This window comes from Cloeon dipterum, chromosome 4 (genome assembly GCF_949628265.1).
Source record: "Cloeon dipterum chromosome 4, ieCloDipt1.1, whole genome shotgun sequence".
NCBI lineage: Eukaryota > Metazoa > Arthropoda > Insecta > Ephemeroptera > Baetidae > Cloeon > Cloeon dipterum.
In genome coordinates this window covers 8,720,303-8,735,560 of record NC_088789.1, presented here as the reverse complement: position 1 = coordinate 8,735,560, position 15,258 = coordinate 8,720,303, and the positions used below count along the sequence as shown (strand labels likewise).

At 42.6% G+C, this 15,258-nt stretch overlaps 1 protein-coding gene across 3 annotated transcripts; it reads right to left on the bottom strand.

The window, feature by feature from the left end:
• Window positions 1–91: 91 nt before the first annotated feature.
• Actn (alpha actinin) lies at window positions 92–14,931 on the bottom strand. Of its 3 annotated transcripts, XM_065491230.1 has the most exons (18): window positions 14,625–14,931; window positions 5,821–6,055; window positions 5,589–5,763; window positions 5,463–5,541; window positions 5,326–5,407; window positions 5,070–5,162; window positions 4,712–4,797; window positions 4,282–4,374; window positions 3,998–4,228; window positions 2,784–3,082; window positions 2,496–2,667; window positions 2,206–2,442; window positions 2,070–2,154; window positions 1,220–1,451; window positions 1,034–1,157; window positions 856–981; window positions 638–796; window positions 92–575 (listed from the first exon to the last, which is right to left on the bottom strand). In XM_065491230.1, the coding sequence occupies exons 1-18, from the start codon at window positions 14,730–14,732 to the stop codon at window positions 417–419; spliced, it is 2,775 nt and encodes a 924-aa protein (XP_065347302.1). In that variant the 5' UTR covers window positions 14,733–14,931; the 3' UTR covers window positions 92–416. The 3 variants fall into 3 exon arrangements, with proteins under 3 accessions (XP_065347302.1, XP_065347299.1, XP_065347301.1); XM_065491227.1 differs by lacking the exon at window positions 4,712–4,797 and having other exon boundaries at window positions 5,077–5,162; XM_065491229.1 differs by lacking the exon at window positions 5,070–5,162.
• Between the last annotated feature and the right edge of the window lie 327 nt (window positions 14,932–15,258).

Genomic DNA, 15,258 nt, shown 5'->3' with positions numbered 1-15,258 from the left:
CGATCGATATGGGTTAAGTCTCTGAAAGTGAAAATGAGGCCTTTCGACTGGTTCCTTCAAAAAGGTGGCGCGCCGATCGAAAACGACATGCTACAGACCTCACGTGAGATTTTTATTATGTCCACAAATTTTTACAGACAACACGTTTGTGTCGGAAAGATGTCAAAATCCCTCGAGTATTAGGACCAAAATTAGCAAATACTATGTATGATGTAAATATAGTATTGGATAAAAGTTTCTTATCTTTGTGTTGTTGATTTTATGCTGAATATGTTATTTTTCTGAGAGCTGATATATGGCAACAAAAGTTGTTTCTTTTTCTGCGTATGGTTGGTTTCTGTTCGTTTCTTTTGCCAACCATGATGGCGATATTTTTTCCACAATACAACAAAACGCACTCTAGCATGTTAAAAGTTTTAGAGATCAGACTCTCCATAAAGGGCTGTAGAGAAGGACATATAGTCAAGGGCCCCGGGAACAGCATTGGGTCCCTTGAACGGCGGCATGCGCTGGATGCAGTACTCAGCCTGGTCGGGTGGCAGTTCTCTCCTCAGCTCCTCTGGCATGATGAATGGCTGCGGGAGGCGCAAAACGTTGCGATTAGTGCCTGAACAGAGTCGGTGTTTCACTCTTTTACCTTGTCAGCAGCCAAGATTCTGAAGGAGTCGATGACCTGTTCGGCAGTGTCAACATCAGTGGACTCGCGGGTCATGAAGTCGAGGAAGGCGTCAAAGTGAACGTAGCCAGTTGAATTGGGATCGACTGTAGCCAAGATACGCTGGAAGTCAATTTCGCCCTGCAAAAAGATAATCACTCAGCTTCCAGACGATCTCAACTTCAAAGGCCACAGGGTACCTGTCTGTCCTTTCCAATGCTGTAGCCCAAGCTGACCAGGCAAGATTTGAACTCGTCAGGAGCCAAGCGGCCAGTCCTGTTCTTATCAAAGTGGTTAAAGCTGCCACGGAACTCGTTGAGTTGTTCCTGCGAACACAAGGAAGTTGAATCACGTCTGGTCTCCAACTAGCGAACCAACCTGAGTGATGCCCTTGGAATCTCTGGTGAGAATCTGGTTCTCAACCTCGTTGACATTGCGGTTGATGGAGGTGAGCAGCTGTTCCCAGCCAACTCGCAACGAGTCCATGGTGAACTGAGTGTATCTGCAAACAAAAGCAAACGCGCATGATTCACAGCTGCGCCTTTTACTCTCGGTAAAACAAACCTATTTTCAAAGATCATGCTCTCTTGCACTGCCTGGTGAATCTTCTCAAGCTCCTCAATGTTGGGTTTGTAGGCGAAGACGGCCTGTTCGTACTCCCTGAGGCGCAGAAGCTGATCCTCAAGGGAGCCCTGGATGCCCATTCCGATGGCGGTGACGGCGTCCATCTGGCGCTCGATCCAAGGACCAACAACGTTAGCCTTCTCGGCAAACTGGCGACGCAGCATCTCATTGTCTGTTGAATTAAATTTTTGAGTTAATAGTATAAGTAATTTGGTCTTTTTGGTGGAAAGCAATATTGGCACAAACATAAATTTACTTACAAAAAAATTAATGTAAATTCCATTTTTTTACATTTAGGAAGCATTTCAATACATATTCAAGGCTAAACATGTGTTTTAGGGTTTGGAAATACACCTTGAAATTTCAATTTTGCATTTGCAAACATTAAAAAATGTAGAAGAAAAAACAAGACATTCCTTTCTGAGAGTAATCTGAAATTTGCGATTAAAATTCATCCTAAATTTAGCGTTGCATTCTGAGTAAATTTAACAGTATGAAGTCATTGAGGTTTAATATTCCAAGAAATAGGGCTGCAGTAGATAGGCGATATTAAAGAGTATCAAATAAAAAGACGATTTTCAACAATGGTTTTTTCTATGAACGGATCCTCGAGTTTACCTCCAATGACATTAAATAATGTTCCATAGTCTATTTATTCCTGCGTCAATACTTCCCTTCAAAAATATTAAAATTTCATTTCATGGACACCGCGTAGATTAAGTCTTTTGCGGAGAGAAAATGTGTGCTGGTTTTCCACACATGCCAAATACAGCTTCAATTCAATACTTACTCTGCTGTTTACGAAGTTCAGCCTGGAGGGTGCCATCACGCTGGGGTACAAGCTGTCTCACCTCAGTCCACTTGCGGGTGAGTTCCTGCAATACAAATTGATGACACGGTAATCACACTTTCATCCGTTTTCTCACCTGGGCAGTTAGGGTGGTGTACGGGTTCTCAACACCTCCTGGGATCTGGTACTTGGAGGTCAGGCTGGTGACTTCCTGCACTAGGCCGATGATCGAGTTGTGCTCCTTGTCGGCCTCTCCGAGGGTGGCCTTGAACTGACCGTGCGCGTCCAGCAGCCCCTGGATTTCATCCATGGTGTGCACGATGAACATGTCGACCAAGTCCTCCCGGGTGCCGTCCAGCCAGTTGTTGAAGGGCTGTTTCAATATTCGACAATCGGTCCAAATTGCAATCAAGTTTGTCAACTCACAGCAGCCCGCTTGGCAAACTCCAGGTGCAAAGTGTCGATCTTCTCCAGGATCTGCTCGGTCTCATCCAGAGCCTGGCGGCGACGCTGGGTGAGGTTGCCAAGACGGTCCCATTGGTCGCAGATTCTCTGGCAGCGCGCGTTAACTGAGGCGCTGTCGTGGTACTCCAGTGTACTGAAACACAATTTAATTCTCAGTTGGGTGCATAACAAAACTCAACTGAAAGCATTGATTTAGAAAATGTACAGCTAAAACTAGCCTTAACAGTCCAGGAATTTCTCTATTCTTACTTGAGTTCCTGAGCGATGGCAGCGATTTGTTCGACGCGGTCCTGGTGGGCGGCCAGGTCACTCTCAAAGGCCTCGTGCTTCCTCTTGAGTGCCTTGAGGTCGTTGAGCTTGCAGTGCCTGAAGTCACCGCTCTGCAGCATCTCCTCCTTGCCCTTGGTCCAGTCCTCGTGGATATCAGCCTTGTGCTTGAACTTCTGGGCCAAGTGCTCAAGACGCTCGAGACGCATCATCTCAGAAAGAAGCCAGTCCTCAAAGGCCTTCTCGTTCAGTTCCAGGTTCTTCCAGGCGTTGGCAATGTCCTGTGATCAAAGTTATATTAGAATTCCAACATAGCAATTTAAGGAAATATTGGTATTGCGGGTGCTAGAATAATGTCCTGAGAATATTTTATATTACGTCCTTACACATGGCAAAACTTTTGTCCCAATGGATAATGCCTTGTTGCCTGAATTTTGGATTCTTCTCAATAATCCTTTGCTAATTTTTGAAGCATTCAATTATTTACGTGATCATATAAATTGATGACGTTACATGATGTTACATGTAAAGCGTTTCATTTGTCAATATATTTTAAATTTTGATTTAAGAGGTATGATATTGCCAAAGACATAAGGGACAAATTGGCGGACATCTCTGATTGGCTACCTCCAAAACCACATAAACAAAGGGGATCACCCTAGAATGCGCACACAGAAACAAGTCTAACTCTCTTGACTTGTTTAGGACATTGTCTGGGAACCCTGTTTAAGGTGAATTTTCAGGACATAGCACAATTTTTCATTCAGGACATTGTCTTAAGGAGAATGTATGGCACCCTGTTATTGCTTTTGCAAAGAATTGCATTAAAATGTTATTTCTAAAATAAGAAATAAAAAAATGAAGTTATTATGCGTTAGGCGCATTGCTTCAATATTCTTTTCGACCAGTCTGATCACATATTTAGAAAATAAAAAATTGTATTTATAGAAATTAATGTGAATAGATGTGCTTCAAATTAGTTTTACTTATGGGTGTAACAACAGTTTCATGTTGTGTGAATACATTACCTCAGTGCTATTTTAGCTTAACCACATCGATTAAAACAGACCGTTCCCAAAATTAACTGTACGTACACTTTTGAAATACGGATTTTAATTTAACGCATTGCTCTTGAGCGTGCCAATTTTTTTGCTACTGAAGCGAAAAATTTAGAACTCGAGTTATTTTGCACTCACCGAAACCATCTTGCCTTCAGTTGGCATGTAAGCGGGGCGGTTGGACAGACGCAGCTTGGTCTGCAGGGTGTTGAAGTTGGTTTCCAGCTTTGCCTTCTGCTCGACGCGAGGGGGCTTGTGCTTGCGCCTGTAGGTGCGGTACTCTTCCAGTTTCTTCTGCACTCCAGCCAGGTTGTTGTCGGTTTGGCGGCTCTGCAGCCATGGCATGGTGCGGCGGATCCACTCCAGCAGCTGCCCTCACACTACAGTTAGTAAAGGGAGAAAAATTAAAATTTAAGGCTTACATCGCTAGCAAGGCGTTCGTATTCCTCCATGAGGCGCTCATTCTCCTGGTTTACCTTGAGAACCTTGCAAATGCGGTTTGCAGCGGTCTCGGCCTGCAAGATAGAGTTATTTTGTCAGCGACAAATGGTTTCAGGATGGCAAACAAGCAAGAGGCTGATCATCGCAACAAATTATTCTAATCAATAAATGCGAACGTTCAATTTAATTTATAAATTTTTTAAATCTTGGCCCATGATCAATAATAAATTTCAAGCGTTTCGCCACAATATTTTAAAGTGGGATTCATTTTTCTTAAACATCAAAAGCCTTGCATTTTTATCCAACAAATACATAAATCAAGGCAAAATTGATAGCTCTCTTAAAATTTATTGCTCCTAAAGAGCTCAAATATAAAAATAAAATGTTGCGAAAGATTCCACACTCAAATACCTTTTTGGCTCCACAGAATGTGTGGTAGTATGACGAAACATAGGTCATGATGGCTCTTTCGTCGGGCATTGCAGTGTTAACCATATCTGTGACAAGTATCACAAATCCATGCAGTAAGTTGGCACGCAAAATACAATGTTATTACAAAATTCAAATAAATCAAAAGGAACAAATCGAAAATGTGACTGCTTTGGGTTTCCATTTATTTTAAAAAGTATTTTTTCAGGGTATCAGCTAGTGGTTAGTTGTAAAAACTGCTCAGCACACTATGTTGTCATGCAAGCTTTGCGGATTAGAAAGTTGATAAGCTTTTTCAGGAAGAGTGTACAAAAGGTTCGCTTGCATATGTGAAAATCACCAAGTACCTGCTGAGCACCCTGGAAAGCATGATAGTAGCAAGAAACGTAGGTCATAATGGCGCGCTCGTCAGGCTTGGGCGTGTTGATCAGATCTGCAAGGGGTCAGTTTAAGACAACCGCTCTTTTTCAAAAGCCTCGAGCGTCTAAATATTTGCCTTTCCAGAACGATTTATAACTAACAGGCTGACTCAGCCAACTATCGGCAAGTGCGTTTCTGTGCTGGTGCAGATTAAGAGAGGCTGGATAATTTCTTACCGTCAGGGTCCAACATGCGTGGAATATCCAGATACTTCTCAGCAACATCGAAGGCTGTGTTCAAGTTCTCGAGCGGATTATCCTGCACGAAGGGCATAATTAAGAGAGTGGGAAAATTTATTAACTATTTGCTTCACCTTGGACAGCTTGTGATAGTCGATAAGATCTGGTCGGTGACGGTGGATGAGGGCGCAGAATGCGAGACCGTCCTTGAAACTGTCTACAAGTGAGCATTCTTCAGAAATCAGCCGAAGAGAACATACCTGAGATGGAAGTTCTGCACGTTAACGTTCTTGTAAGGAGCGGTTTTCCTCTGGCACCAGAGCAGGAGACCTTCCTTGGCGGTCATTTCCTCCACAGAGATGTCCTGGATGGCGAAACGCAAGATGATGGTCCAGATCATGCCAAGAGTCATCTTGAGGTTTCCGTCGACGATTTCTAAGAGAAAATTTTATCGCTGTAGAGGAAATTATCGTTTCTGATTATCTAGTTTACCCTCAGCACCGATGGAGACCAGTTTGACTCCCTTGCTGGCGATGAAGTCGAGCGCTTTGTTAACGTTAGCGATCTTGTGGAAGCGCATCTTGCCGCGGTCGGGCTTCTGCAGGGTCTCCCCAGAGATGACCTCGAGAAGCAGCATGAGCTTGAGGCCGTTGCGGAAGTCATCTTCGATCGACTCAATTCCGGTGCCTGCCTTGCGGAGGTGCGAGTTGCACCAGGCGGTGAACGTCTGCAACAAGTGGCGCAAACAATTAACTATCACGTTAGCCACTGACCCGGTTAGAACGGGTCGTGAGGAGCGTAGATGAATTTTTTTATTTTATTTCTGCTGCCGGTTTGAGTTCTTTAATGAAAAATTGTTTTGGTTACAGACCACCCCCATCGGTCACTCGTTGGAAAAGGACCAAAATTCCCCTGAAATATTTTTACCAACGACGAATTGGCAGCTGAATGCCAACTCGCATTAACAAGACGATTGACCCCTAAATTTCGAAGCGTTAAACTTTTAACTCTTGACCAAATTAAAATGATAGCCTTATAAAAATGGCATGTCACACTGTGTGTGCAAGGTCACATTGCCCATAAAGAATTTAATCGACAAGCCTCGAAATCTCAAAGAATTCAGTTTCCCACGGGCTGTTTACGTGTGATCCATCCGACCGAGCTGGCGTGCCGAATGAAAGCAGACAACACGAGAGCGACGAGCCAGCACAATCCCTCGTCGGCCGTCCATTATGTCACGTTACTAGCGCATCGAAATAGACAACGGCCGCACGTCCCACCAATTTTGCAACGTTTATTCATTCTGCTCGGCCAGCAACCCTGAATGACAAATCTCGCGGTCACCTGAATCGACGCGAAAGGGGGCTATCGGCGCGAGTGGCACGCGTTCGGCGGCGCATTCTCGTGCCAGGGAGCAGCGATCGGCGAGAATGTGCCAGAAAAAGAGCACTTTGACCCATTTACCGAATGGTTTTCCCTCTCGCCAGCGCCGGTCAGTCAGTTCGCTTTTCGACCGCAATTCGATCTAGTAGGGAAAATACATGTGGGTGGCTGTGTGGCGCGGTGTGTGCGCGCTCGCGGCCGTCCGTTATTATTAGGCGTTGACAAAGTTAGACCATGGCGGCTCGCTAGGTGGATGGATAGAAGGAATATTGAGAGAGAGTGCTCGGCGGATCGCTATTTCTGATTCTCCGGACGATAATTGCGGACAGCAAGGCGGCCACGCGCTTTCGTTCCAATTTCGACTCCTGATAACTTCATTTAAGCCGATTTAGCCTGTCGCGCGTCACGCCGTTCCGCACGCAAATTGATCCCAGAGTCTCGAGGACCAAATCACTCGGGTCATTGACGAGCCTCTTAGAAAAAAAGTCAGTGGAGTAAAAACGACAGCTTCCTCAGCCATGGTTTAGATACTCTGCATGATGCTGAACATTAAACCGTAGGCTAATATGAAAAACAACAGATGAGCTGGGATCCAAGACGTCAATCTTCCTTAAGATGATTTTTAAGTGCTGTGACTCAAGGACCATAATCTTTTCTATGAAATCCCTATGGCCGAGGGTAAATAGATCTTATCACTTTGTACACAAATCAAAGTTGTTATGAGTTTATAAGAGCAATCAAATTCTCAGTAAAAAAAGAGGAGGTATATATCACTCAAGCAGAAGCCACTATAATCTACTCCGTTTCACGAGCTGACTAAGACATTTTTCCACAGGACAGATTTTGAAATAAAGATTTCGTGCAGCTCTTATACGAGTTGCACAGTATTTCGTGAAGCACCGATTGTGATTTCTGCACGCATGAAAATAGGCCGATGTTATTATTGTCCTGGTGCGGTCATGAAAGCTTGTTACTTTACATACTCGGTGCGCCGCCTGTCTCGATTGTGAGGCACGCGCACGGCTAATTAGAATGAATTTCTGGTTGTTAAGCTCTCGTCTTCCGATTGGACGCACGACCGGTTATTTTCGCCCGATGCGAGATATTCGATTCGTCCGTTGTTTCTGTTAACATTCACGCCGAGATGACTTTACAGACACAGCCGTCTGGAAATAGACGCGCATACACGGCTGCGGCGGCTGCAGGAAAAAATCCAGCGGCAAACTGTCTGCTGGACACGGCTGCCGGTGAACTGAACAGTTTACAAACGCATTTTTTACATCCAAATGCCAGCATATTTGTCAGACTATTAGGGGGAACGACTAAATGTTTAACAGTTATGCGCGGTGGCTTCAAGGGATGTGGGTTGCTTTCTTGGGCTTTGAATAAGAAATAAAAATTAACGTTTTCATGCAGAGAGACTCTGTTTTTAAGCTCTGAGAAATTATTTTCTGTATTAGGGCTCTATTATTGATCCAGCTTTAGCTAGATGATGTCAATAAAAGTTATGGCTTGTATTTAGTTACAAAAACTGTGAATTATTAGGCTACTTAAAGAAAACTCTTGTTTCATAAAAAAAAATATGATTGGTTGTTCACGTAATCAGCTTTTGAAGTCGTTCAGCATTTGTAAAAAATATATCATTCTAGGATTCTTATGTTGAAGTAAGTGTTGAGGTTTTGAGTAATTCTGTGTCATTCCAACACTTCCTCTCAAGATAGACATCCGCTTTTAATCTTGAGATTCATAGCTAGAAGAGCGACGCAGAAAGGGTTTTTTTAAAAACGAGTTGTTTAATATTTGAAAATTTCCTCTTTCTTCCAGTGATTTCAATACATACTACATGCAATCATGGTAGCAAAAGACGAGGAAATATAAAAGGCTTAAATAATCTATGGAAGGAGTTAATGAAAAGAGAGCACTTTTCAAAGAAAAAGGTAATTTTTAAGAAATATTTTGTGGTACTAAAATAAATATTGATGTCTAATTACAAATTGATCGCTGCATTCCATCAATGCACAAATTCAACTATAATTCGAAACGAAAATTAGAATTTTCTAAAAATATTTTCACAAGTAGTAGGGAAAATGGTTTACTCCTTACTCCAAATAAAATCATCTAACAGAGACAACAAAATTACCCGTGCAAAATCCTAAATGAAATGTTCAACAAATTGGAATTGACAAACAAATTGGGCGGAATGCGGGCCGAGTCGAGGGGGGTGTTACGACCCATATAACTCAGGGGGACTTGGCAAGCCGTGTGAATTCGAAATCCGCCGACAGCCCCTTGAGCTGAGCCCCTCGGAGTCCTCCGGAAGTGGAATCGCGCGTCCGCGAGCGCACAGACCATCGTTTTTCGGAATTCCGCGTTGAAAATGTTGTGGCTAAGTATGGTTATACTATCAATTGCTTGTAGCTCCCAGAGTTATTTTTGACTATGCATTTTTTCTACTGTCTATTTCGAGAACGAGGGGAGTGCTGGTGAATTATAGGAGGGGGTTCGCGGCGAGTGGGCCGCCGGCCGCTGCTCGCAGCTCGTTCGCTCGCGATCTTCGTTCCGTTGGCCGAAAACTGTGACAATGCCTGCTCGAATTTTGAGTTGCCTCCGGTTCTTGCCGCCTCACATTTGCGCAATTAACATTTAATTAATGACAACCATCTTCCACTCACGTACCGGCTGACTCACCATTGTGCTGCCAACGCCCACCCCTCTTAAAAATACAACTCTCGGAATCTCTGCTAGGGTTACAGATCAAACATTTGCTCTATGCATCAACAGAGCCAAGCATTTTTCGAATTTTTTAAGAAGAGGAAATGCTTTGAAGAGTCTTCTCATAGGGAAAGAATATTTTGCGATCAAAGCTGCTGGCATTCAAAAATTTTATAATAAAATTATAAATAAATATATAGAGAACTGTCCATGAGCATTATGTTCACAGCTTTGAGATAATTTTAAAAATCCAATCATTGTCAAAGAGCAATTTAATAAGGAAACTTCGGAGGAAAACTCTAGCTTTATAGGAATACACGCGTTTAGATATTGAAGAGGTTGAGCCATATCTTAAAACAGTGCATGATGCATTCTTTGAATGAAGAAACAACACCAGGAAATAAGTAAAAATAATGATTATGATAAAAAATGCATGAAATAAGCAAACATAAGATTCCTTCACTAAAAATATATGAGTTTCCTCATTTGCCTGGGATTGAGATAATTTAAGTAAGTTCTTAGTACTTAATTAAGTCACCCTCTAAGTCACAAAGATAAAAATACGACGGTTATATTTTTTCTAAAATATTAACTTCGTTGATATGCAAGTTATGGCATAAGAAAATGAAGACGTCAGTCAAAAACACGTCGCGGGAGTGACAGTGAGGTGCTGTCGCATTTTGAAATTGCACTCACGCACGCACTCGCGGAAAGTGTCAACTCGCAACTTTCCTATTTCCGTCGAGGGTGATTGGTCGACCATTGCACACATCAAAACGAAAATTGGCTTGTGCGAGTGAGATGCACTTTTGCCTAATGAGAACGCCCGCGTGATTCACCGCCACCGCGGGAGAAACTGAAAATAAAATGCTCTAAATGACATTCCTGGTCCCCTTGCCTCCCAACGCATTCTGTTACGAAATGAAGAACGCGACCGCCACTTTTTGTTTACTCTTTGCTGCGAAAAATATGTGTCGCTGCTCTGTTCAATTTTGTGCATGCGTTATTTGCCCGACGGCGAGCTGTTTTCGTGTTTTGCTTTAAAAGCACGATTCCACTCGGCTATATTTAATTTCCAGCACCTGCTCAAATTTACCAGCGTGACAACAAGAAAAATGGCATGAAAACACGGATTCACAGCTGGAAATCTTTTCACGGATTTTTTTAAAGTAAATTGAAGCAGCATTAATTAATCTCACACGATTTGACAATCAGACACATATCATTAGAAGATTTTTATCGGATTCAATGGTAATGGGCTTTTTTAATATAATTTATTTCTTAAAATCCGACCGGCAATTGCTATTCGTCATCTACTTATATTCTATGTCAGGAGTAGTAACTAACATTTTATCCAAAATCTTTAGCAGGTAAAACTTCTAAGATTTCATAATATGATATAGGAGTAACTGCCGTCGGGATGAACTTGACCTGTGTGATTTGTGACACATTAATTGGGGAGATTCAACTATCCAAACATCGTGGGTGAGCCCTTATGTAGCTCTACTTGGCGTTAATCTGTGTGACGGGCGCCGGCTGATACAGAAGGGGTGAATAAGCGCGACACTTTTGGACCACCTGACGTCACGCAGTGTCGTTTTCTGTTTCTACAAATCAGTAGGGCGTGATAGTTGCATTTTGTCCCGCTCAACATGCGTTCCTAATTAGCCGCATCTTTGACTAATTCCGCTGGTGTTTGAGCGGCCAAATCTACACAACGCACACCCATTTGCTCAATATTGATGCTGTTGGCGAGTGCAACGCCCATATTTTGCTTTTGCAACTTCCTTGCGTATTCTGTTTGAACAGTGAGCCACCAGAACAAGTTGGTGTTCAAAAGTAGATCAAACTTAATTATAAATCATCCACGACCCAGAAAAGACACACGTAATTATTCAAACAGAAATTTTCAGTTACCAACAGAATAAAACAAATAAAATTGTGTATAATATATAAAAGTATACATTAGTCAGTTTTCACGGTTTAGGGTCTAATTTTAAGTTGAACATTGATTTATAACTCAAAACCTGCTATTAGATACTTCTGAAAAACAAGTAAACATTAATAATTTTGTCCTGAATTCTGTTGTTCAAACTGCTAGTCAGGTGTTATCTTGTTCTTCCGGAAATTGTGGTTTTCCTGAAGTATGTATTGCTATCGCTTTTTCCCGTGAAATTCCAGATTAAGCGGCGATTAACCGACTTTAGCCGATTCTCACAATTCACAATCAGTGTCGTTAAATCGGATAACTTCTATACCTGCCCAAGGGGAAAATGATCTGAGAGTGATTCGAACCACGCTAAGAAAATGTTGGAATGTACCTTTGAAGTGACAGCGTCTTTAGCCCTTTAAGTAGACATGTTTCAAATTAACATAAAAGTTTGATTTTGCAATAACATCTACTATAAACTAGGAATAGGTGGCTTACACACTGAAATGGTTGATAAATAATATTTTTCAAATTAAATCTCCAACGGTGTTTACTTTTTTTAGTTAGGCATTGATTCGAATTTTGGTTTTATTTTCAGAACAAATTAGTGATAAAGTGTAAATTTACCGATAAATTTCAATCAATGCAGGTGTTGCGACGAGTTGATTTTTGTACGATTTCGACGTCGTGCAGACGTTACATAATGACAGCATGTCAGACGGGAGAGAAATTTAAACCATTTTCTCCGTAAGTGACGGTCAATAAGGCCAATTCGTTCGACCTCTCGCACGGACGGGACAAAACGCATGTGTGCGCCGTTCCGAAGACAGGATTTTCTAATCTGCTCGCGTGAAAAGCGGCCGATTTTCGATTTCTCTTTAGGCGTTCGGCAGCTGCGGCGGCGAGAGGAGGAGCAGAAAGAAAAATAGCAGCGAGCGTGAGTGTGTGTTGAGAAAATCGGGTCTACAGAACGGCGGCGGCGGCGGCGAGATCGACGGTCGTTGGTTGGGACGAGCAGAGCGAGCGAGCTTGTGAAGTCGCAGGATGACCTAATAGTTTTAATTTAGACTGTTAGCGCAGCAGACGTAAAAGTTGCCTCGGTTCATGCCCACTCGCGTTTGCACAACAAGCGCCGGCTCTCTGCTCATTGCCCGAATGCACTTGTTATTTGCTTGAATCAAAGCCCTCATTGTCGCCCCCGCCGACGCAGCTACCGCCACCGAGTCTTTGCCATCGCCGCCTGCCTCCTGATAACGCGCCCCGATAATTTACTGCCCCGGCGAGCACGCGCGCGCCGCAGAAATATGAGACGTCGCCGTGCTTTGATGCTCGTTGATATTTTTTCGGAGCGACGAAAGCACGCCGAACAACGTGAACTGGCGCTCGTTTTTTCACCCCTTTCCACGATTGTTGGAGAGGAAACTCAGTCATACTGCTGAGGCAATTGAATTGTGCAACGCACTTCAATTAACGAGCAAATTCTTTGCTGCTTTGTCTAACAGTCTGTCTGCAGCGGAAATTCACACGGAGGAATTATTTTCCATCAATAATCATCTAAAATTGAGCACTCGTATAATGCTGTGAGCAGAGGGATGCACAGATTGTTATAAATTATTCATTAACGAGGCACAAAATTTGACCTTTCTTTATCATTATTTTTTTTTTAATTTTTGTTCACAAATCAGATCGTTTGACCATAAAAATAGATGCTACATTTCAATTGAAAATATATTGTTTTTCAATTGGTTTTTAAAAACCAGCAAATAACAAAAAAGTACGTTGAACCACAAAGTGTTCTAAAACGAACTAACCGTAAACATTTTTCGAAAAAATAAAAAAATAAAGGCAGTTAAAATTAAATTTATGGAATAAGTGACAGTTATTCTCTAATTGTCCTGTTTAAAACTACTTCATTGAAAAGGAAAATAAGGTGAAAAATGAAAACATTGCAGCCAGTTTCTCTCGTAAATGAAATATAATAATTTTGGTCAGTCAAGTTTAATATCAATTAAAAAACAGTCAGGAATTCGCAGTGGAAAATGCACCTGAATGTGGGATTAAGTGCTGTGGCAAAGAGAAACGGCATTTCCTGGTCTTTAAATCTGTTTGCTCGGAAATGCTGCCGATTTTTGCGGCTTCATTTGACCTTCGCCGGCAATTATGGACTCAAAACAATAAAGGAAGCTTGCTTTGTGAAACGGCTTTCGCACGCGCCAATAAGAGCCGCTCCAGCTTTTTGAACAATGATAATTATATTGACTCCTGTGAGATATTCATCGTAATTAACATACTTTGCGATCACTCCCTTCTGAGAAGAAGAACGGCATATATTTGGTCGCGTTGGCCGAGCAAATTATTCAATTTCAGCGCACCTGATAATTATAATAATGCCAGCTTCTGCGTGTGTTTAACACAAAGAAAGCTTAATGACAGAGGCAGCTCCGAAATTTTGCTTTGTAGTATTTTTAGAAGACTGACTCTTTTGTGCTCGTGAAAAAGCTTAAGCAGATCAAATTGAAGAGGAAAAACACGCAACGAGAATAAATTTTATTACAAACGCTGAAATACGGAATAACCTCACGTTTGGCCTTCAAAATCGACGTGCTCAAGTTCAATCGAACGCAATGCTGCTTATCAGTCATAGAATTGTTTGTACAGCGCAACACACCTCAGGTTGACTTTTCCGCGAGCAGCAAGATGAAACGAGTAGCGAATTTAGATGTTATAGATAATTGCTTGGCGGGGAATTCATCGCTAGAGGATGTTTATGCACAAAATGAGCAGCACTACAGAAAAACACGGCTCAAAACAGGTTTTATATATCATATATGAACGCGCGGAGCACAATTCAAAGTTCGTTGTCATTGTACGTAGGACGTTGAAACCGCAAACGACCTTTGACGAGTTAAGCCACAAGCTGTGTAAATAAAAATATTGTTTTCTTCCCAATTTCTAAAATATTTTCCAAATTAAATTTTTTCTAATAAATAATAATAACGACCTTTGTGCTAAAAATACTTATCATAATTGAGTAAATAAGGAAATGCAAATAAAATTTCTGAAGCAACCGCACGCTTTGAACTTAATCCATCAGTTTTAATTTTTAACCCTTTTTAAATGCGAGGGGGTGCTAGAGACGCTTCCCTTGAAATAAACAATTTCCACCCCGTGCAGCTGGGAGATTGCGAGGGTGGCCCGTGTCCTGAGCCGGCAGCAGGGGCCTACATAGGGGTGCCTTGGGACGGAGGGGCCTTCGGGGGTGTTTCCGTACCTTCTTCTGCTGCTTCTCCCAGGCGGGGTCGAGCAGGCCCTCGCGTTCCCACTCTTCCTCGGGCTCCATGTAGCCGTCGCCGTAGCCTCCATTCATGGTTTCTGCCATTTCGGCGGCCTGCAGGGGTTGGTCGGACACGGGCGGTCGTCGGTCGGTCGGTTCGATCAAACGGCTAGCGAGCTAAACGTTGCTTTTAGCTGCTGCTTCTAAAAACGCATACATACGACGAAGCACAGATGACGGAGGTGTGTTGTGAGTTCGCAGCCTCACCGCCGAACACAAACCAGCCAGCATTTGCCAGAGACCGACTCGAGACAGATGGGCCGGCCCAGCGGTAGGATGGGCACGCGAGGCACGAACGCTCATTGGACGCGCGCCGCCCGCATCGATAGATTCTTGCATCGATGTCATGTCGTGACGCGGTCCTCAATTATTTTTCGCCTTCTCAAGAAGTGCCATTTCTTGCGACAGGAGCAAGATTTTTGCATTTATCAGGTCCTCGATTTACCATGATATTCGTGGAAGATTTCTAGTTCAACGGATTGTTTTTGTTCTTATTGAAACTTTTATTCCTTTAAAATACTTATCTAAATTTGTTTGAAAATTATTAAATGCGCTTTAGTTGTGATAAAAT

Excerpts from the sequence above, each read along its gene's own strand:
- Actn (XM_065491230.1), bottom strand. The coding sequence starts at position 14,732 with ATGGCAGAAACCATGAATGGAGGCTACGGCGACGGCTACATGGAGCCC. Across the intron at positions 5,163-5,325 it reads ACGCATGTTGGACCCTGACG|ATCTGATCAACACGCCCAAG; the intron begins GTAAGAAATTAT and ends GACCCCTTGCAG. Across the intron at positions 4,229-4,281 it reads ACGAACGCCTTGCTAGCGAT|CTGCTGGAGTGGATCCGCCG; the intron begins GTAAGCCTTAAA and ends GTGTGAGGGCAG.